The sequence below is a fragment of the Sturnira hondurensis genome, unplaced genomic scaffold (genome assembly GCF_014824575.4).
Source record: "Sturnira hondurensis isolate 20B ecotype Veracruz unplaced genomic scaffold, ASM1482457v3 Scaffold0014384, whole genome shotgun sequence".
Taxonomy (NCBI): Eukaryota; Metazoa; Chordata; class Mammalia; order Chiroptera; family Phyllostomidae; genus Sturnira; species Sturnira hondurensis.
The window spans coordinates 22,694,466-22,718,629 of record NW_028087015.1 but is presented as its reverse complement, the minus strand read 5'-3'; the positions used below and the strand labels follow the sequence as shown (position 1 = coordinate 22,718,629).

The following is a 24,164-nucleotide window of genomic DNA, read 5'->3' as shown; positions in this document are numbered from 1 at the left end:
CCTCATTTCAATTTGTTCTACTGCATCTGCACCAAGCATTTGGACAGTCGGTGTTTGATTACGCCTGGTGCTTCCTGCTCCCTGAGGATATTTGTTGTAATTTTGGGCAGCTCTAATATGTCTTTGTTATGTTTATTCGAAATAATATTTTTTTGGATTCCATTCACCTGACATAGCACCCACTTCACATGAGCATCGTCATCAAATCCAAGGCAGCTCGTCTGTTCTTGTCTCTTTCCTTCAGCCTGCATATTCCTGGTTATTTCAAGCACTTCTCATAACCATTGGAATCAAGTCTTTTTATAACCCTGGTTGCTTTCCTTGTCTCTTGGCAAGACTCTAATATACAGAAAATGTCTACAGTCTGGTCCCCTTTAAATACACCTACCATATGCCTTAAAACATTGTGAACATTTACCCCATACCCTATTTATGCCCTTCAATACTGTTCAGTACCCACGGGATCATGTTCTACAACCTTCATATAATTTATGAGGCACTCCTTGACCTAAATCACTTATCTTTTTTCATGCTATTGTATCTTATATATGTTTTCCATAATTTCCAAATGCTTATAGTCAGTTTCCTACACAAACGCTATAGCTTCACTCCTGTTGTTGCGGCTTCCTGAAATATCTTTCTTCCTCTCCTCCATCTGCCTTTCTCCCTCTGCTCCCCCGTAATGACTTCCTAGTCTTCTACTATCAGCCAGACATCCCGAGCAGGAAGGTTTGTCTGGACCAGCAGGTGTGAAATCAGTGTTTTTTCTTTGTGCTCTGTAATGCCTTCTTCATTCCCCCAGCAGGTGTTGAAGTCTTCTGTTGATACGTGTCTGCCCAACGAGACTCTTCATTGGTGGGATTGTACTTTATTGATTTTTGTGTGTCTCAGTCCTTGTATAGTGTTTACAGCACTGTGGACATTATACAATCGAATACAATCTATACCAATATTCTTCGAGAAATGTTATAGGCACTAAAGAGAGTCAGTAGCAATGTCCTTCTTAATTTGGCATGCGTCCAATTGACTAAAGATGCAGACACTAGGAAAAAACGCTTTCTTTTTTAGAAAAGGAGATTATGTAATAGAATTAAACTCATTATACCCCATATTCCTGACTTTCACATGTGCCTTAACTTCACTGAGGATTTTTGAGAACCTTCCTATGAGACAGGGTACAACATTGAAATCCTAAGACGTCAATGCATTCTCATCCCTCAAATCAACAAGAGTCTTATCAGAGGTAGATGAACAGCATTAGTAATGCCCTGGTTATATAATACTCAGCAAACTTCTGGTTCAGAAGTCAGTTACTAACAAATACTGACAAGTTAAGAGTTACAAATCTTATCTATAAAGGCACAGTAGCTTTGATTTTGCACCCAAATGTTATGCAATTGCCCTACTTTCAAATAACCAATCTGTCAAAAAAAAGTACCTTGCCTTTTTGAAATACATACCTTAACTAACTTCCCATAATGAATGAATAGATCACCTTCTCGGCCTGGGGGTTTATGGGTGGAGTATGACAGTTTCATCTGCTTTCAACCCCTGTTTGTAATGGTCTTGCCCTAATGCAGCCAGCCAGAATAACAATGATAAATATATGATGCATTGAGCCTTATGGTTAGCAGAGCCCATTCATATAAAATGCTTATTTAAAATTGGTATAGTATATGACAATAATTATAAGGACAATTGAAGAGCTGGTTCAAATATCAGCTCTAAAACTTTCTAGTTATATGAATTTAACAAATTTCTTAATGTGTCTGTGTTTCATTTCATCATATATAAAATAGGGAGATTAATAATACCCATTTGGGCGCTTCTGTAAATATATGTGCATATATTTATATATTAAATAAATATATGTAAACATTTAGAAATGTCTAACACATGGTAAGATTTTAAATTATCTATTATTATTATCAAAAGATGTTTGAAAATAATTATAAATATATATATAACTATATTTCTATTTTTATCTAAAGATTTATATAAAATTATTTTCTGTGTTTTTATTCTTTTTCTTAGAGTTTTTAGTCCAGCTGCTTTACACACACACACACACACACAAAGCAAAATCAGTTATCACCAAGAAAGTTAGTTAATAAAGAAGATAAGAAGACAGTATTAGCCAAGGTCACCGGTTTTTAGAAAGGTGTCTGGATATGTATGGAAAGCAATAAAACAACAATGGCCCTTTCACATATATTTGAGGAAAATATTTTTGTGCAATAACCCACTGTCAGTTAAAAAAATGTTCCCTCAGTTTCCATAATGAAATCTATTTTTCTATCTGTGAAAACAAAGATTCAACTTCTGCTCTGGCGTAAGTCCCTTGTAGATGTTTCCAAATGCCTCCCTCACCCCCATCTCCTCCCAAAGTCACCATTCATGTATTTTTTACTGCTTGAGAAAGTTTTAATATTCAGCAGGTTCCCATGGTCAGCTTTAGAGTTTCAGTCTCCGCTGAGCTTTCAAGGTGTCAGGACCCTAAAATAATATGAACAGCAGGGGTACTAAATCTTTCATTATTTCTAGTTTCCCCTTGAGCATACTGACTTTGCAATAAAGAAGCTGTCATTTACACTCTTCTTTATTGCAAGATAGGTAATAGCTACAGGGAGAAAAAAGGAACTGTGTCAAGTAAGCCTGACTGCCATTATGATGAATGTGTAATCATTGCACATTTGCATCTACTCTTTTCATATACAGGTACTTCGTAGATTGGAAGAGTGATGGGGACAGCTACTTTACAATAGATGGAACCGAAGGAACCATCGCCACTAATGAATTGCTAGACAGAGAAATCACTGCACAGTATAATTTCTCCATAATTGCGCGTAAAGTTAGTAAGTATGGCATGGATGGAATCGATGTGATACTGCAGCTTTTGGATTTAACACACTTAAACGAGTCCCTGCTGAAGTGCTTTTCATTTTTGGACTGACAGCTGAGTGGTCTCCTGGGAGAACTCGGGAACCTGTTCCTCTTGTTCGTAGCATAAGTCCAGGGAAATGGTGACAGCTGCCAGTCCCTGTTTGCAGGATTGCACACATATCTAAGTACTGCATTGCCTTGTGTGACTTCATCCTTTCCTACACTGTACCCTCAGAGATCCACGGGAGTTCCAACCCTCTTCTACATCAGGCCCCCATATGTTATTGGGAGCTTCACTGGCCAGGGGTGGGGAAATAATTATAACATCAAATCATCTGTTCTGAAATATTTCCTGAAATCGAAGATGGCATTTTAAAAATGATCCCTCTTCTCTCTAGTTTCATTAGAATGTGATTTTTAAGTGAATGGCACTGTGGGATATACAGGAGTTTTAAGTACACTTCTTCAAGGAGTCGCTCAGGATCTACGGGACGGTTCTACAGAATGGTTCCTTGTGCTGATTTTTGCCTGGTTTGGAAGACAGTCCTCTCAGCAGAGTAACTACAGGTCTTATTTGTTTGGCTTGACAATCAAGGATATTAGTACAGTTCCCCAACGTAACAGATTAGGTGGTAGTGGTGACAGATGGCTACCAGCAGAGTGGTCCCTAACAAAAATGTACCTGTGCAGTCTTTCAGAAGAGTTGCTGAAATCCCTTCTGAGTGTTTTTCATTTTGTTTCCTTATTTCACTGTGTGCATCTGGTAGAAATATGTCGGTAGCTAATTTCACCTCTCAATGTGGGGGAACAGCTAACTGCAAATGTTTCTGTTTCAGGGGTTTTTGATCAATCTCATCTCGGTGGGGAGTAAATAAGAAACAGTTGTGTTTATCTTCAACAACTGTTTCCAAACATGATTAGTCAGACACCTATTCCCAGACCTTAATGAAATCTTTAGCTAATGGCTTTACATTTAGGTTATTCTGATTACTAAAGGTAAGCTTCATATAAATGTAAATGTATCTTCCACCATGGGTACAGTGGCCTGCCTCGTGAGAAGACTGATTACCCTGAGGCTACCTTACTAGATAGGTCACATGTTGGTGGCTGAGTTAACCATTGCCGGTCAGCCTAGCCTTCCAGGTATAACCTGCCAGTGTTTTAGATACGTGAGTGAAACTCAGAACCTCTAGTCCAAGCACCTTGCTAGCTGAACACCACAACATGCCTCTGTCAGTACCATGCAGAGCGAATACACACCCAGCCAAATCCTGCCCAAATTCTTACCCACAAAATTATAAGAAATGCAAAATGTGTGATTATTTCAAGCAACTACATTTTGGGGCCATTTGTTGTTACACAGCAATAGACTACTGCAGAATTCAGTAGCACTGTAAATTGAAACTATGGGTCCTTGCTTGTAGGCGTACAGAATCTCTAGTCTGTTGGAGGGGAAGAGAGAAATAAAAATGCACAGTTCTTTCTTGTCTTCCTCAATATAGTGTTTGGTTGCTGCTGCATCCATGACCAAAATGGCCTGGCAGTAAGGTGGTTGCCCAAACACTGTCTTCTCCTGTAATTTTTATAGGTATTTAATGGTGGGTGTAGGAGTGGGCGTGGTCTAACATCTTATCTGCATAGGAAATTGATATGGGTGCCCAGCCCCTGGGAGAGCCTACAGCTTCTTCATTCCAGGGTCCCCTTGACCATCAGGCAACCTTCCTTGGTGATTTAATGGCATAATTTCTCAATTTCACCTTCTTTGCACTGTACTGTCTTAACCCTGAGGAAATTTACCCATCTTTGTCATGCTAAGCAGGCACATTACAGGCTACTCTTCCACTGCATCTTTTGCCCTGCCCTCCCCTGCCCTCCCCTGCCCTCCTAGCTCAGTTAGGCCCTGAGCACAGATGATCCAGTCTGCTCTCTGAGCAGAGGTATGTGAGCAGAATGCCGGTCTCCCCTGTGGAGTCCCTCCCTGCCTCACTCTCTTTGTTTTCCTAAAGTCTCCTTTCACACTTGGCAACTCTCTTCCCTCCAATACTACATCCCATTACAGTTACATATGCCATTCAGCATTCCTTTTAAGCTATCTTTCTATTATGCCATTCACCCAGAATTTGGGGGAAAGTGTAACCACATTGCCTGCAGAAAATTAGCTTGAGTTTCCTACAATGTTTGGTAAGGTAGGGAGAATGAGTTGTCCAAGTTATTGAGCATAGGACCTCTGTGAGCCATGTCACTTCAGTCTAATGGCTTAGACATAGTAAGTGACAAGTGAGCAGAGGCAGTCTCCTCAAATAACTTCTATTCTTTTAATAGACATTGCCCATAGATTATCAATTAGAATGCTGTCTGATGCAAACCGAACCTCCTTATAAATGCACACACAACACTTGTGCATGTTTGTTGAAGTAGGAGGAGTAGGCTCTGTACCGTAAGTTATCACCTCTGCAGATAGTTCCTGGACAACCTGCATTGTGGCTCTGAATGGCCTTCCCCCAGCCAGTGTCTCCCCGGACCACCCGAAGCATCATCACGCTATGAGGATACTTGCAGTGGGAGGTCTGGCACCGACTCTCTGTGTCTTGATCTTCAACTGTTTGGAACATGGGAGGAGCTTATGGACTCTTAACAGTGTAAGCAAGTGTCATAGATCCTCAACAGCTTACATTTTTCAAACTTAGGGAATGCTATTTTTTAAAAAATATCAACACAATTAGGGCACATGCTGGCTCTGCTGCACTACCCCACTGACTATAGTGTTGCTCAAGTGAAAATTGGGAAACTCTAGTGTATGGAGTCTCATAAGTTATGCTGGCTCTACTGGGGCATGTGCAGAACTGTAACTTTGACACATAATCTATGTATATACAACATATGAGTGATGGCAAGCTAATATTTCTGAAATATCTACTCTACTGCTAGCCTACTTCAGTATTTTAGTGCCCTTAGGAAGTCTACTGGGGTAAATGCAATATATCTCTGTCAAAATAATGAGGCTAAACACAGTTCTCCTGGTAATTAAAGATTCTGCAATAAGAATAACTTGTCATGGGCTTTATTTTTCTTGAACTCACAAAGTTTAAAAGTGAACTTTATTCATTTCTAATGTATAATGCTATCTCCATGCATTAAACTGGCCAGCTGAGCAGAAAACTGTCATCATGCTGAATGACAGAGAAATGAATGGCACACAGTAGCCCCGCCAAGAAGAACACGGCTGTGGAAGTGTACCTTACTGCAGCTTGCACGTTTGGCCCTGACTCCTCTAAAAACTCAGGTGAAATGACATGGGACAGTGATTGAACAACTTCCAGTTAGTTGAAAAGCAGTCATGAATCAGTGTTGCTCTACTTGGAGGTCCAGATAATTTCATTAGATTTCTAATAATTTTTTTATGCATTACTGCTTTTCTGTTTTTATGAGATTAATTTTGAAACTTTTTAAAGAGACAGAAGCTCCAAAAATTCACTTCATCTAAACACTCAGAAACAAGAGGAACAGAAGCACAGATATGGAGATCATTTGGAGAGTTATCAACTGGGAGGGAGAAAGAGGAGAATGGGGGAAAAGTTTCAGGGATTAAGAACAGTAATTGGTGGCTACAGAATAGACACGGGAATGTTAAGAATAGCATAGGAAATAGAGAAGCCAAATAACTTATATGGACAACCTATGAGTATGAACTAAAGGAGGGGATACCTAGGGTGAAGGGAGATACCTGGTGGAGGCGGACAAAAGGGGAAACAATTGGGACAACTCTAGGGGTATGATTAATAAAATAAATAAATAAAATAAAATTTCAACATGTAAATATTTTTCTTTCTTTTGGGGGAGGTTGGTGTAATAAATATCTTTAGGGAAAAATAACTAAAAATAACTACATTAAAACTCTAGAATATATTTTTATAATTATAATATAAACTGATAATACCAGAAAGAATTCTTTTCTTTGTTTTGCAAGTATCTGAATGACAATGGATTATGTCTATTTATTGTGGAATAAGTTAAACATCAGTGAATTGACGTACTGATTACTACATTTGAGGAATATTGCATGTGTATATATGTGTGTGTGTATATATATATATATATATATATATGTATATGTGTTTAGGGTCCATATTACCTGGCCACAAAATGCTGTGAGAGACACAGCAGTCTGGATGAATTCATTAGTTAAACAATGGAAAGATAAAGTGCTGTAAGAAAGAACATAATTTAAATAGTTTTTGGAAGCAAGGCCTAGGTCACAGAAGAACCGCGATAGGGTGTTGTCGTTAAAAGATGGAAAAGATATTGTAAGAGAGGAAAGGAGGATGTTCTGAGTTAAAGAGGCATCTTAAGTAACAAAATGGAGTTATCCAAGTTGGTGTTGAGAACAGATCAAAGGAAGCCTAAGATCTATACTCTTAGCAACCTGCAAATATATGACACACAATTATTAGTTTATTTATTTTCAAGGTACACGTTACATATAGCATAATATTAGTTGCAGATGCACAATGTAATGATTCAATATACATACATATTGCGAAATGATCACCACAGTAAGTCTAGTTAATATCCGTCAGTTGTAACCAGGTTACAAATTTTTTTCTTGAGATGACTTTTAATATCTGCTCTTTTAGTAACTCTTAAATATGCATGATATGTTATTAACTATAGTTATGTCATACATTACATCCTAGGACTTAATTTACTTTATCACTGGAATTTTGTACCTTTTGACCACTTTTACCCATTTCCCCCACCCCTCATCTTTGGTATCCACTTCATAATATCTACAGATATTAAATCATTATGTTGCATATCTGAAATTCATGTAATGTTACATGTCAATTATATTTCAATTATATTTCAAAAAATGTCTGAGACTTTATCAAAGACTTAAATGCCGCAGTGAGCATTTGCAAAAATTTTCAGCCCATCTTTCTTTAAATTACTTTATTGTTGTTCAAGGGCAGTTGTCTGCATTTACCCCCCACCACTTCACACCCCCCCCAGCCATTCCCACCTCCCTCGCTTGCTTCCACCCCCTCTCAGTTTTGTCCATATACCCTTTATAGTTGTTCCTGAAAACGCTTCGCCCCTTCTTTTTTACCAGCCTAGCTTTATTCTTGATGTTTTAAATATGTGTTCCCAGCTTAGCATGATGTCCAAAGAGATATCACTTCTCCAAATCGTGGATTTGGAATGTAGTTGGCCCTTGGACCTTCATTCCCTTAAGCTAGCACTGGCTGGCTTGCACTGTATCTGCTTGCATGACTGTGGTCAACCTCACCAGAACAAAGAAACAAGAGTGAGTCTTAATTCTTTGAGGTGTTTACACAGCACACATTCTTCCCTCATTTGGCTAGTTTTTTTTTCCCAAAAACTTATCATAATTTCCTAGGCACTTTAATTGAGACTAAGAACACTTGAATTGGCCCTCTCTTCTCTATGACTGTTCTTCCACTTCTCAACCATGGCCACCTGCATAAGAATAACCTAGGACAGTTTTGAAAGGACAGATTCTGGGACTTCATTCAAGACATGCCAAATCAGAATTTGAGGGGATGTGGCTAAGAAATCCTTATTTTAAACAAGCTCCTTACCTTGTTCTAATAGGCACCGATTGTGGAACCTGCCTGCCAAATTCTCTGGTGCCATAAAGATGAGCATTGACTGTGGGAAGCAAAACAGTGGAATCGATCATCATGAATAGTTACACTTAGAGTACAGTTGACTTTTGAGGACTAAATATAATCATTGGTTTCAATCCTAGGTTGAAGTTACTCTCTTACTTCTATGGATCAAATCATTGTCTCTCTCTTATTTTTCATGGGTGCCTTGCTTTACATGGGTGAGTTTAGGTAGTTTATCCATTGCTCTGTAACTTCTTGCTCCACCCCCCAAGTAACTATATAAAACTATCTTGTATCTTCATGGAAAAGTAAGTTTGATTTATACTAGTATTGGCAACATTTTTAGCAGCACTGTAAGATGAATACTTTGAAGAGAGAATCACTTCATTTACATAATTCGTATAATTGTAAAGGTTCATACCATTTCATTAAGGCTTGCAATGTCTCATTCACATGGAAATAATAATCATTAACCCCACCGTAATCATCAACCTAATTTAGAAATAATACCATTTTCCCTTACTATTAAATGCTGTGTAAATACAGTGGGATTCAAATTTATGTTACAATGGTTTATATTTCATTTTATACTTTCACCTGCTACGGTGTACTGCCATAGTCAAGCTGCCAACAGTCCTTTAAATCGGGATAATTGCTCCATCTGAACCATGCACACAACAGTAATGTTAGTCTTGTATTTTCCTAATTACTACCCAGTTTCCTCTGGAAATTAACCTACAGGATGAGCTTTTCACCTGAAGGCTGAAATTTGGGTTGGAAATATGGATATATGCAGCAAATTCCTGTTAACATCATCCCATGTCAAAAATGGAATGCCAAAATGGGCAAAGTTTCTACAGGGAAAATATTATTTTTCTGACATATTTTACTATGTCACTGTATTTTACTCCATCTATTAGTAAAATAGATGACCTGAAAATAATAATCTTCTAAAGTATGAATTCTTAATATTAAAGACTGTATCATGTATGTCTTTGATGCCCTTGGTCTGTCATACTCTGGGACACGCAAATATGTGTGCCTTTATGAGTAAATTGTGAGTAGCTTTGCACTACTGTGAAAAAAGATAATGTTATGTCTCAACAGTATGTCATGACATTTATTTATTTTTCAAGAAATTTATATTTATCACGAATATAAATGCATCAGCAATGTTTTACCAGTTATTTATTTACTCATTTATTATTACATATTAAACACCATCTTTTGTGTTCAGGGCATAAGGTTCACAAAGAAAAAAAATGTTCTTCAGATAGGCTTACAGTCTAATGGGCATCAAATGAAGTCAATTGGCAATAAGAATACCATGGTAAAATATTAATATGTAAAAAGCCAATAGGGCCATTGTGGGTTCACCCAGAGGTACAAGGGAAGTCCTTCAGAGGAACGCAGCATCTAAAGTGAACACTAACAAGATTGGAATGAAATAGTGAAGGAATGTTTAAAACAGAGTGCTAAGTGACAGAAATGGAATATAACAATCTCTAGAAGTGGAAGAAAGCATGAAATACTGAAAAAATATATAAACTAATGTAATGTAGGGGGAAAATCAGAGTGGTTAAAAGGTAAAATTCTTCTATTTCTCATTCTGTGCCTATTCTCTCTTTATACTTATCTCTCCTAGGGCATTTGTCCCCACTAAGAAAGATAATACAAATAAGAAATATGAAAAAGTTGTTTTTTTCTTTCTCAGAGTGTCCTGATGTTTTCATTTGAACCTGAAGTAATTAAGTAAATACTGAAGAGATAATAAAAGACAGAACTCAATTTGACTGGTGTTTCTGAAAATGCATTCTGCTTGCAAAGTGGATAAAGAACTGGAGGAAAGAAGGATTGAAGGATGGTAGAAAAATAGATTTTGTAGCAATTTAAGGGGAAAAAAACTTGGATGACATGAAGTCATAACAGGGAGGATAAAAAGAAATGGAGACATTTAGAGAAAGTGAAGAAATGAAATTATAAGAATTGATATCAATTGGGTGTGGGAACGAGGTGAATGAGGAGTCAGCGTTAGTGGTCAGAGTTCCAGACAGACAGCAGGGAAGACAATGGTACCATTAACTACTGCGAAAACTGCAGAAATGGGAGGTGTATTGCACCAAGATTGTGAGCTCCGTTTTGAACAGGTTGAATTTGATATTCTTGTTGCTTATCCAAGTAGCCATGTAATCTGTGTGGTTCCTGGTGAAGAAATCAAGGAGCAGGTTTAGATTTCATAAATAAATTTAGGACTAATTAACATATAGATTGTAGTGAGTATATGAGTATGAAAACTGAGAAATGAGGCAATGGTGTGTATACCTAAGCCATTTAGAGGGTAGGAAAAGGAACAAGTGTGAAGATAGGAGCACAAACCAATGCTAGGCAGAGAAGATGGATAGAGGGACAGGTGGAGATAGAAACATTTTGCTCAATTAATTTGATGAGGAACATAGGCAAAAGGGAAGGGTAAAGGCTAAAACAGAGTTTGCTTTTTGCACATGATATTCTCACTGCTGTATCTAGTCCACTTTTGTTTCTTCTGTTTTCAAAAGCATTTATTTATTGACATATTCGATTTGCAAGCATCTACTAGACACTGTGTTAAACTCTAGAAATTTAAAGATAAACATGATAAAGTTCCTGCTCTCAAAGAACTCAGACTATCTAATGCTTTATGTTGTTGCACATATTTAAAATCAATGAATGATAGGCTCCCCTTACTATTTTCACTGGGAAAAGAGATTGGTGGTATTTTTAAAGATCTCTTTTTCTTTGGAGATCGATTTTTGCCACAAGTAGCACAGAACAGTATATTTGAGTTTAGAATAGGTGTATCTGAATAATTTAAATCCTTGTTAGGAATTACTTAGTCTGTTATAGATCATATAACATGGCTGAACAGAGTTCTTATTAGATATGGTTTATCATGTAATTTTAAAGTGAATGGATATAGAGAAGAAAGACAAAGAGAGCTTGTGTTATTTACTGTATCTTGCTCAGTTTGCAATGTAATTCACGTTTTTGGGCATAAAAGGCTAAGATGATTTTCTTGGAGTTATTGTAGTTGTAATTTAGTCCACAGTTACAAAATTGAATTTTAACTCCTATAGTTACTCAAAAACAGATGTCACTTTTAAGATAAATAAGCTTAATAACTTCAGTATATTTAAACATAAAAGTAAATTGTTTTGCACTGTATGGTTTTCAAGGCATTTTCAATTATACTTCTCATCGGTTTTTGAAAACATTCTGTCATTTGGTCGGTATTTATTGAGTATCTGCTGTGTAAATTTTGTTTTAAAAATCCACTACCTTGACTCTCAAGTGCGAAGCATGCTTCCTCACATCACAGTAGCTACATTTTGGTGCAAGTGCAACTCATTGACAGTAAGGCACCGCCATTTACATGGGCAGATCTCAGGCAGTGCCTTCTTGCTCTGTGAGTTAGCTGATACATGTCACAGGGAGATGGAGAGCATAGTAACGGGACTTCAATTCCAGTCTTGGCTCTGACACAACTCACAGGGAAGGTTATGCCAAAGTTATGCACCTATAAATGTTTCATTTATTTATTTTTCTACAAACTATTTATTTATTTTTAGAGAGAGGGAAAGGTAAGGAGAAAAAGAGAATGGGAAAAATCAATGTGTGGTTGCCTATCACATACCCTCTACTAGGGATCCAGGCTTGTGCATTGACTGGGAATCGAACAGGCAACCCTTTAGTGTGCAGATCTGTACTCAATCCACTGAGCCACACCAGCCAGGGCTGTTTTGTTTTGTTTTTTTAATCTGTAATTATCAGGAAACTTTATCGATAAAACCTTACATGGAATCCCAGTATGTTACGTAAAGAAAATTGTGCATGAAGCCAGTGACCTCATTGTCCCTTGCATACTCCCATAACAGCAAGGAAGATGGCATGAGAACCACAAGATTATAAAAATTCTAAATTTCTTTTTAGACATAAAATTTATTTTTTTCTAGGATTCATCAAATAAAATGCTAGTTACTGGTGAATCCATTTCTAAAAGAGATTTCTAAATCCAAGTTCCAAAAATGACCACACCTTTGTATCTGTCCCATCCCACAACTTTTTCTGGCCATGAGGCTGATGTTTGTTCTATCAGACATGAGCTCTATTTTCCCTTCCTTTGAATAAGGGAATGGGCTGCTGACTGCACTGACTGTCATCGAGAAGGGTTCATACGTGACTATGTTAGGTCATGGAAATGATAGTTTCTGCTTGGGTTTCTCTTATTCTTGAAATGTGTGCCCTGGAACACTGGCCATCATCCTGTGAGGAAGCTCCGCCTGCATAAAGAGACCACGCATGAGCATCCCCACCTGCATCTCCATCTAGACCTAGGAAATCCCCCGCGTCAAGCACCAGGCACGTGAATAAATGAAGCAAGATGATTTGAGCTAAAAAGCACCGACTCAAACCAGCAATGTCAGTCTTTCCCTCCCACCTTTTTTTTGGTGACTCGGGTGCACTTCAATGGTTTTCTTTCAGAATCTTTCTACAAAAGAGGGAAGTTAAAACCAGGAGGTCTTTTTTTAAAGATTTTATTTATTTATCTTTAGAGGGGAAGGAGAGAGGGAGAGAAACATCAATGTATGGGTGCCTTTCGTGCAGCCCCTGCTGGGAACTGGCCTGTAGGGAACCCGCCTGCAACCCAGGCGTGTGCCCTGACTGGGAATCAAACCGCGATCCTCTGGTTCACAGGTTTGTGCTCAATCCACAGAGCTACACCAGCCAGGGTACAAAACCAGGAGGTCTTAACTGGCAAAAGGATGAGCCCCCCCCTCTTGCTGAGGCACCTCCACCCCATCCCCTATTCCCAGCTGTGTCATTGTTACAGTCCATGGAGTGAGGGCTCCTATTTTCATCCCCCACCACACCAACAAAAAGAAAAGACTTACCTCACAGCCTCACCCCCTACACACACATTGATCCTGTACAGGGTTCTGTGGTAAGAATTGTTAGGATACAGTAGGAGTGCTGAATGCCAGCCATGGCCGGGGCACAAAAGAACCTTATCCTCAGGCTAGGTGCCATTTAAGGACACTTGGGCCTAGCATCTTACTTCCAAAGGCCAGCTTCACACTCTCAGGTAAGGTAGGGCTAGAGCTGGGGTCTCTAGCAAGGAGTTGGTACAGGTATATGCAGTCAGGCTTGAAGAGGAAGCATGTCATCTGGCTGGCCCAAACCTTGCTTCTTCTCAGTCTGCTTGCTCACCCAGAAACTGTGGGGGATGATGTGGCATGAATGGACCCCACGCTGAGGACCAGCTGTGTGACACCCAGTGGGAAGTTCTGTCTTCTCTTCTACCATGTGCGCAGGTAGCCAGTCACTGGGCATGGATGCAGTTGGTTAGGATGCATCTGGATTGCCCCACTTGTCCTCCTTGTCCATGCAGATGTCCGATAATTCATCCCAATAATCCTTCTCCCACTCAAGATCTAGGCTTTGCAGCAGGGCCATGGACTTCTTGGTCAGGCTCTGACTTAGGCTGAGACTCCTGGGAGTTTCAGATTCCCATCTGAAGATGATGGTGACGGGAACTTCCAGGAACAGCCAGCCACCTCCTCAGGCTTGCTGACTCGCCCCTCCACACCAGGTTCTGTGTCCCAGAAGGCCCTGGCTCAGTCCCAAAGCACAGCCACAGAGAGCAGCAGGTAGGTGGGCTGAGAGGCCTGTGAATCAAGGAAAAATGACATGTGACTTCAAAGATGACATGTGGCAGCTCTACTCCAGGTAGCCAGAAGGCTGTGGGTGGCAATAGCTGATCTCTCTGGAAGCCGAAGCCTCACTGGATGTCTCTGAAGACCTGGAGCACTTTCTCCCAGTAAGCAAAGCTTGACTCCTAGCAACAGGCTCCCAGGGCAAAGTTCCTGCATGGCCACTAGGAAGGTGCTGCTCTCCGCACTGGGGCCTCAACCATACATCCTTGCAGGGTCCATCCCAGCTCAACCTTAAGTGAGAATTCTTCTTTCCTTTGAATATATATTTTAATATTTCCTATCACTAGGATTAACTATCTATTGCTGCATAAAAACTTATCATAAAGTTTCTCTGGGTCAGAGATTCTAAATGTTTTCATCTAAAGCCAGGGAAAATGCATGCATAGACATATGCATAGTCCACAGACACAGACAGCAATCTGATAAAGGCTGAGGTGAGGCCGAGGACTTGGTGGAGGCCAGCAAAAGGAGGGAGAATGGGAGACATGTGTAATAGTGTCAACAATAAGAAATTAATTAATAAATTATAGGAATAGCTTAATATGTGCTCCAAGGAGTCTGAAAGAATTGAGAGCTGGCTGGGAGCTGAAATCTTCTGAAAGTTCCTGAACTTCAGAAACCCAAAGGCCCTGTCCTTTCCCAAGCTAATCAAGGTCCAAGTGAAAGAATGTCAGTCTTTTCTTTCCTATCAAGGAAGCATTGTATAGTTACTGTTCTTTCACAGTTTGGTCACACGTATCAGTATTTTGCTCCTTTCTGTTGTTGAGGAAATTTTTACTGTATGCCACATAATATTTATCCACACACCAAAAGATGGACCTTTGAGCTACATGCATAATACTTCTGTGTACATATATGTACATGTTTTTTTGTGTGTGGACATGTATTTTACTCTAGTTTTGGGCTACATGCATAATACTTCTGTGTACATATATGTACATGTTTTTTTGTGTGTGAACATGTATTTTACTCTCTTGGGTAGATACCTAGGATTAGAATTGCTGGGTTATAATTTAATATATAATGTTTAAAGATAGTTCTTGTCTATTTTTCAGAGTGAATGTACAATTTTATACTTCCAGTCATAATCTTTTTCATCAGCAACCCATTTTATTTCTCTGAGCAATGAATTGTGAATTCCAGTTTACAGATAATATTTATTTTGCTAGTTTTATTTCTACATATTTTATTGTATTTGATTCTATTGAGAATTGAATTATTTTTCTGACTTTCATTTCCAGCTTATTTTTGCTAGCATATGAAATTGCTCTTTTTTATATTGTTCTCTTAGCCAATGCCCTTGACAAATTCCTTTATTCTATCTGTTAGCTTCTCTAATCCTTTAGGATCTCCTACCCACAGTGTCATGTTATTTTTGAACAAAGCCACATTTCTTTCTTTACACTTTGGGTACTTTCATTTGTTTTTAAATTTTATTTTCAGTTGAATGCACTGGATAAACTACCGAGTGCAATGCTGACCATAGTGGCAAGAACAGACATTCCTGCCCAGTGCCTAATATTAGAGAGCAAACATTGTCTGTGATCACTGAGTGTGATGTTAGCTATAGGTTTCTGGTAGATAGACACTGCCAAGTTGAAAATGTTGCTTAAAGTTCATTATGTGTTCGGAGTTTTTGTTTCTGTTTTAATAATAAGTAAATGAAAGATTTTTGTCAAACACTATTTCTGAGTTTATAAAGGTAGCAATGTGATATTTGTTCTTCTATTAATGTAATATATTACATATTAATTTTCTTGGACATTAAATTAAACTTGCAACCTTAGGATGAATGCCATGGCCTGTTAGTTCAATAATATTATTCTGAAGTTTATTTGCTGATGTTTGTTTAGAATCTATGTTCATATTGGTATTAGTTGGTTCTGCTATGTTTTTTTTTTTTATGTTTGTGATTGGAGTTAGTATTTGTGTACATAGAACGAGCTGGCTTGTGTTTCCTCCTCTATTTTCTGAAAGAGTGTGAAGCATTGTTATTGCTCAGTCTTTAGTTAGTTGGTAGAAATCCCCAGTGAAACATGTGAACATGAGTTTTCCTTGGTGGAGAGATTTTTAATGACAACTTCATTTTTCATTTGTTTTAGGACTATGAGATTTTCTATTTGTTTTTGAGGTCAGTTTTGATCATTTGTGTCTTTCTAGATTTTTTTTTTGTTCATCTATGTTGAGTTCACTGCATTTTTGACATAATACATGTAATACTATTTTATAACATTTTAATTCAGTTTGATAAAAAATGATGTCTCCTTCTTCATTCCTGGTTTTGATAATTGGGGCTTTATCTCTTTTTTTCCCTTACTTTAAACTGTACTGCCAAATATTAATAATAAGGCTAATTCTAACTCTAATTGATTTGGGAAGTTATAGAAGGTAACTGAGATATCACCAAGGCATAAGGGAAACAGATTTAACAAAATATTTTTGAAGTCATGAGGGATAAGAATAGAATTATTTATGAATTGTCTTTTACCAGCTCCCAAACATAAATAAGCTTGTTATTAAATATAAGCAATGTGGATCAATGATCATTGGAGTTAAATGGTTTGACTACTGGGAACACAGCCACTAATTGTGTAAGATTTTGGTTATTTGATATTTACTACACTTACATTGGGATTTGCTTTTTCATTTTTCCATAACTAGTTTCTACATGGCAAAACCTTGGATAATAATGATCATGCTTAATCAAGTTTAAATAGACTTCATCATTGCTCTCCTAAATAAATATTATTGCAGATGAGTCAAAAGATAAATGTCACTACATTTTTATATAGTTTGGTGAATTATATACATACATGAAAAAATTCTATGACTCTAATTACATTAAATTGTGAAAAATTTGATGCTAACTAGTACAGTAGTTCTTAAATAAAGATGTTACTTCCTCCCAAGCCAGAGTTTCAAAGTGTAAGGTTATATTTTTAAACTTGCAATTAGGAAAAGTTTCACACATCTACAACAGAAGAGAGAATGAAATAACGACACCAGTAAGTTCATCACTCACTTTCAGCAACCTGAATGTGTCATTTTTGTTGCTGTGATTTGCCCTCTATCCTTGTAGTGGCGTTTATTTTGTGACTGCCACAGTGATGACTGGTGACATTTAATTTCCAGTAAATCTACAAATCCTACAGAGCACAGGAAATCTCACAAGGCAAATATTTGTCTTAGCTAAAATACCAAAAGCATACCTTTGAGAAACACTTTTTTAATAATGTGTTACAACAGTGATTATGTTTTTGTGACATATTACTGTATCGCAGGAACTAATTTAAAACTACCCGAAGAATTTCTTATGGGTAAAAATTGGCTTTAATTGTAGTAACACACTGATGCACTATAAGGGTAAGTCTGCATTATAAATAAAATTGCAGGAGAAATCTGGACTCCTTTTAAAGACATCCCACGCTCACAATAAAAAGTGTCATCCTGAAAAAAAAAATTTAGAAAGCAGCTCTTCATATGGCCTTGGAATTTGTATCTTATGTGCCAAGTACAATAGAAAGTAAAGACACATTTTTACATTGTATAGGAGTTGAAGTCACATGAATTTACTAAACTCTAACCTAAAATATGAACCAGTTGTCTATTTTTGTTAAGTAGGTATACAATTGTCGAATGTGTTTTAAAATATGCAACATACAATAGAATTTAACAACATTGACTTAAAACCAAAACAGCGAGGTTAGGCCTGGCTGGTATAGCTCAGTGGATTGAGCTTGAGCCTGCGAACCAAAGGATCACGGTTCGATTCCCAGTCAGGGCACATGCCTGGGTTGCAGGCCAGTTCCCATCAGAGGACTCACGAGAGGCAACCATACATTGATACTTCTCTCCTTCTCTCCTTCCTTTCCCCTCTAAAGATAAATAAATAAAATCTTAAAAAAATATTTAAAAAACATACCCCGTATTATGAAATGTAGCTTTTATTCTCACTTTATGATACCTGTGCCTGTATTGGTACATAATAATGGACTTCACTGTGTCATACATAAATATGTAAACATTTCTTAAGCAACCAGTGACTGCTTATAGAGCTTTTAGTTTAAAATAAATTTTAGCATGATCGGTTATTGTGAAGTTGTAACAATCAGTCATGTGATAAGGTTTTGAATGAATTCTTTATAAGAACCCAGATAAAATCTGTAAGAATCCAGATAGTTTTTTTTATAAGAAGCCAGATAGATATCTAAAGCAGCACTGATATTATGAATCTTCAGTGGTGCCGCAGACGAGGAATTTAACATGGATCAGTCATAGGGAGGGAATTGTAGAACGAACATGCTATTTACATTTCCATAATCCTGGGCTTGAATCTGAACTCCTCATTCCCCTAGATGTCCGAATCTGGGCAAGGGCTTTCAAGGATTTGGGGTAGCTTATCCATCTGTAAAACTTATAAAGTTTTATAGTAAGTTAAAGATACATTTATCATGCTGTGTTTGTTTAATTATTTCTAGTCTTCTTCAGCAAGGACAGGAATGAAGACGGTACACCATGTAGCAGGGGCAAAAACTGGAAATGGGATTTTGGTGCTGCACGAGAAACAGTTCATGTATTCTCTCTTCCTTTTTATCACTAGCAAGTAATTTTAACATGTGTCTGAAATATCCATATTCTATCTCTTCTACTTCCTTTCCTTACATCTGTTATCTTCATTTTTATTTATAAAAAGTACTCTCTCTTTTATTCTCCTTGTAACTCATTTATTTCTAGAAAGAATCTTTTTGGGAGAGTTATTTACATATAGAGGTACCCCCTCAAAAATATAAGGTATATGATATTAATTATGCTATTACAGTTATGCTATTTTCCCTCCCCTTTATTCCCTCTACCCAGTACCCTCTTCCCTCCATCATTTCCCCCTTAGTTCATGTCCATGAATCATACATATAAATTCTTTGGCCTCTCCATTTTTAAGGTTAGTCTTTGCTTAACCTCCCCTTGTGTATTTTGTACCTACCAATTATGCTTCTTGTTCTCTGTATCTTTTTCTCCATTTTCCTCCCTCTCTCCCCCCACTGATAATGCTCCATGTGTTTTCCATTTCTGTGATTCTGTTCCTGTTCTAGTGGTTTGCTTAGTTTGTTTTTGTTTTTGTTTTTATTTTAGATTCAGTTGTTGATAGTTGTGAGTTTGTTGTCATTTTACTATTCATAGTTTTGATCTTCTTCTTTTTCTTAGGTAAGTCCCCTTAACATTCCATATAATAATGGCTTATTGACGATGAACTCCTTTAACTTGACCTTATCTGGGAAGCCCTTTATCTGCCCTTTTATTCTAAATGATAGCTTTGCTGGATAGAGTCATCTTGGATGTAGGCCCTTGCTTTTCATGATTCAGAATATGAATTCTTTCCTGCTGTTTCTTGCCTGTAAGTTTTCTTTCAAGATGTCAGCTGACAATACAGTTTTAATTACACAGACACAACATAAAAAGACATGATTTACGCAGTGAAAAATACCCGTATTGGTGATTGGTCCTATGGGCTAACCCTGGTTTGATGGCTGCACTTGAGATCAACTAACAGCTGAAGGGTCGACCTGACTTTGGTGGCATTTCAGGGACAAACACAGGTGCAGTGCACTACTAAGGCTCTGAGAGCAAAACACAGATACTTCACTCACTCATCTTTTTCTTATTTGTATTTGACGCAATACTTCAGACTTTCCCATAAAGAACGGTTGTCCAAATCCCAAATAAAAGTTTATTTTAAAAAACTGTAATACCATTTTTCAAGAAAACAACAACCGAGTTTTACAGTCCTCTTTTTTCTCTTTTTATGTTTTTAACAGGTAACACATTATTAACCAGCAAAGTCAACATATTGATTAATGTCCTAGATGTCAATGAATTTCCACCAGAAATAGCTGTGCCATATGAAACATCTGTGTGTGAAAATGCCAAACCTGGACAGGTATTATATTAATATTGTTAATTAAGAGTATATAAAGACCGATTATATGTATATGCTTTAGCTTTTAAGACCATACACTTTAGTAAACTCTTAAAACTTAATGGCTCATGTGTACATGTGTAGCTAGTACCACAAAGGATAAAGTTATGATGGTCTCGTAAACCTTCTTTGTATAACTAAAAGGTCCATGTTTTGCAGATTCTGCCATGTTTGCCTTTTCTTTTTTGTAAGTGTTTTAAAGAACTGTGACTATAAACCCATAAGCAAACAAATGCAGAGTGCATCCTTCTATAGCTTTTTTGCTTTGCTCATGTACTTTTGTGAACGAGTACTGAAAATCACTTAAGCTCATGAAATCTGCAAAACCTCCTTCCCTGGAGGCTTGGAGAAGATTATCTGGATTATTCAGAATATCAGAAAAATATTTTCTTATTACGTTAATATTGTGCTAACTTACTAGGAGAGTTTTTAGTGGAGAGATGTCATGACCGAAGGCCACATGGTTAATGAAAGTCACTGCCAACATCCTAAGATTTTTGTGGGGTGGTGGTGGGTAGCTAGTTTTGTCTCCACCCTTTATAAATGAACAAGTGAGTGGATGAATGAATAAAATGAAATGAAATGAAATGAAATATACCAGGCATAAGCAAATAAGGAGTGTTTTATTAAGAAATGACTAAATCAACTTGTATGCCTATGTTCTAAAAGAAAAAATGTTGATATGTTTTCATTTGCTATATATTTCAAACAACTTTAAACAGTAAAACTACCTCTTTAAGTAAATGTGCAAAGTTTTCTTACCCAATAAAAATATTAATATTGAAATAGCATCATTATTGGAAAAAGTGATCCTTTAATCTATAGTACTTGTTTCAGTTTGAATGTCCTCTATGCCTCCTAGGTCATTTGTCTCATAGTTTTAATCATGTGATGCCCATTACCCATAGGGCTGTTAAATTAAAATTGAATTTTAAAAAAATCAATGTTCTGAATTACACTCTCCCTATCTCAAGTACTTGCTGGCTGTAAGTGGTGAAAATGGCTTCCATTTCCATCAGTGCGGATCAAGAATATCCCTTTAAATATCCACAGAAGCTTGTAGTGGATCGTGCTGCTGTAACCCTTCTTTTGATAGTTGGCCAGTTTTAACTTTATTCAAGCACGACTGGTGTGGTCATATTTTCCCAAGTGACAAATCTGCATCCTTCATTGCGAATAGGCACTTAAACCAAGCTGTAACCTGTTATCAGCTTAAATGTACCCACAAGTTACATAGGATGAGCCCAGTGTCTGTTTTAGTATCTAAAGAAGTAGATGCTGCCTGAATGTTCATACAAACATGCAAATTGAATTAGTTTTGTCGGGAAGTTACATGAAATTTTCACAACTTAGCTATTTTCTCCTTTCAACAACCCTCTATCCCCACCACACATCAATCTTTTATTTTTTTAAGTAATTAGGGGCATTAATTATTTCATATTAATTAGAATGTCATAATACACTGAATGAAAGCCTTTTGGGAATAGAATTCTACATGACATCTATGTTTGACTACTAAATTAAAGAGTTTTAAAAGTTGGGGATGGTAGAAATGAATAGCATTAACTTCATTCTCTTATTATACCTGGAAAAATCAGTGAGAAATATGATGGGTCCCTGGAGGCTTTTCGCTGACACCTATCTGTGGGCTTTTGTGTACTGTTCGGCCACATTTGTGTAGAAAGCATGACCCTGAAATGTGTCTTGAGTTTTCAGAGAGTGTAGAATGTGAGCATTTCCTGCTTTTGACCCCAGCTATTCAGCCCCTCACCTAGGAACTACGCATAGGAGCTACTTGTATTTTCTGGGCTACAGTTGAGTGTGTACATATGTGTATGTATCTATACAAATCAGAAAGAGGGAAGAGAGAAGGATGATGCTGTGTGTACAAATAAAGATGTATATATTGAATCAGTACAGATTTATATAGGAGTTGGTCTCCTTAAGACAGCAACTCCCAAGGGACAATTCCAGTAAGTGACAGCTTATTTACCAATCTTCACATCTCTTTCTTATTTGAAGGGCTTTCTTATTGTAAAGGTGTGTTCTTAATATATCTTAACATTAAACACCTTTATTAAGTAAATGATTGTGCTACTTGTAAGTAGTTAAAAGCAAAATAAAATAAAACTTGTGCCCTGGCTGGTGTAGCTCAGTGGATTGAGCACGGGCCTGCGAACCACACGATCGAGGTTTAATTCCCAGTCAGGGCACATGCCTGGGTTGCAGGCCAGTTCCCGGTTCCTGGCAGGGGACCCATGAGAAGCAACCATACATTGATATTTCTCTCCCTCTCTCCTTCCCTTCCCCTCTAAAGATAAATAAATAAAAATCTTATTTAAAAAACTTGACAAATATCAGTTCTCAAATAACTAGAGACATTTTATAAATGATGTATAGTGAGTGATCTGACCATATGGGTTTATGTGTAGGAAAGTTGAAATGTTAGAGGGTCTATATGGTGATTTTTTGACTAAATTACAACATTCCATGATCTGACCTTTGGTGCTGAATAATGAAAGTCTAACCTATGACAATTCTAAAGGGTAAATGGATTTGTGAGACTGATTCACAATGAACCAGAGAATTGAAATTCTCACCAGAGGACCCATTTGTCAAATACAAATGGCTAACACTGCACAAGAAATTCATTCCGTGTGTCGGTGACTGTGTGCATGTGTGCATGCATACACAGCTGTGTGGACAGGTTGATCACACTCATAAGATTGCATTTTACCCCTAAACTTATGACAAAAAGTAGTAGATTAAATCCCAGGTTTAATGGCGTCAATCTGAGATCACATGATGCATCATTTACCCCTCCCACCAGGGTATAGTGTCTGGAATCTAAGGACTTCCTCTGTCAAATTCGGATACAGTCATAGAGCATGATCACTAGACCAGCACACCGCTCTCTCTGTTTTGGGGAGGAAATGAGTTCTTGCACTGTCACTACAAAAATGATTTCCTGAGATCCACATAGGGGGATGGGGCTCTGTATTTTTGGATTATTGATGATGTAAAATTAAGGGGAATGCTGTCCATACTTGCCAGTGTTGCATCTCTCTCCATCTTGCCATGAAAAAGTCCACCTTTGTCCTCAGCAAAGCCAAGACAAAAGCCATTGTCCACAGTTTCTGTTTTGTAGTAAAGCTTCATCCTTTGGAATCTGTGGGTGGCTTCTAACTGATCTCAGTCCCCATCTGGCTAGCTTAGCTGTGTCTCTAGCTGCAGTCTGTTGCAATGCTGTGCTATTCAGGTGAGGTGGGTGGAAAGAAAGAGAGATTCTTTACTCCTCTGGAATTACGTTAGTTTGGGCTTATATGGGCCATGTGCCTTTTCAAAATGACCAAATTAAATTCTCCAGTTTTGTGGGTTTTGGATAGGTTTACACCCCCTAGTTAGACTGACAGACCTCTTAGTCCACGCCTCCCCCTGTGCCCCCAACACACCAGCACAAGAGCAGGAGAAGAGGAGTGTTAATGCCCTTGGCGGAGCACAGTGCTGTGGTCCCGGGGGTGTGAAAAGTTGTAGCTTCCTGGTGCAGCAAACAGGCTCGTGCTGCCCAGTTTATTTACTTAATGTCTACTTCCCTTTTGCTGTCCTTCCTCATAAATCATTGCCTAAGTAGTGATGGTAACACAAAGTTCCAGAATGCAAAAGCCATTGGATACATTAATAAGTGCCTCAAAACCACCCTGATTTGCTTACTTATGTAATAAATTACCAGTTTCATATGTGGGCTCAGGAGTAATTTTTAATCTCCAAATTCTTAAAGCATCCTATTGAAATATCAGAATTTTAACTATAATACACACAAAGGGAACAATTTAGGAAAAAGGTTTGAAACATAATGAAGACTTTTTCCTTTTTAAAGACTCAATGAAAACACACTTTTAAGAATTTACCCATTATGGGGAAACAAAC

The 24,164-nt window shown here is 37.7% G+C and overlaps 1 protein-coding gene across 1 annotated transcript in view; it reads left to right on the top strand.

Moving 5' to 3' along the window:
- Positions 1–24,164, top strand: part of CDH12 (cadherin 12) — a 347,372-nt gene that overhangs the window by 313,954 nt on the left and 9,254 nt on the right. The window contains exons 8-9 of the mRNA XM_037063046.1: positions 2,719–2,855; positions 20,077–20,198. Of these exons, the coding sequence (XP_036918941.1) occupies positions 2,719–2,855; positions 20,077–20,198 (259 nt within the window). The remainder of the gene's footprint in view (positions 1–2,718; positions 2,856–20,076; positions 20,199–24,164) is intronic.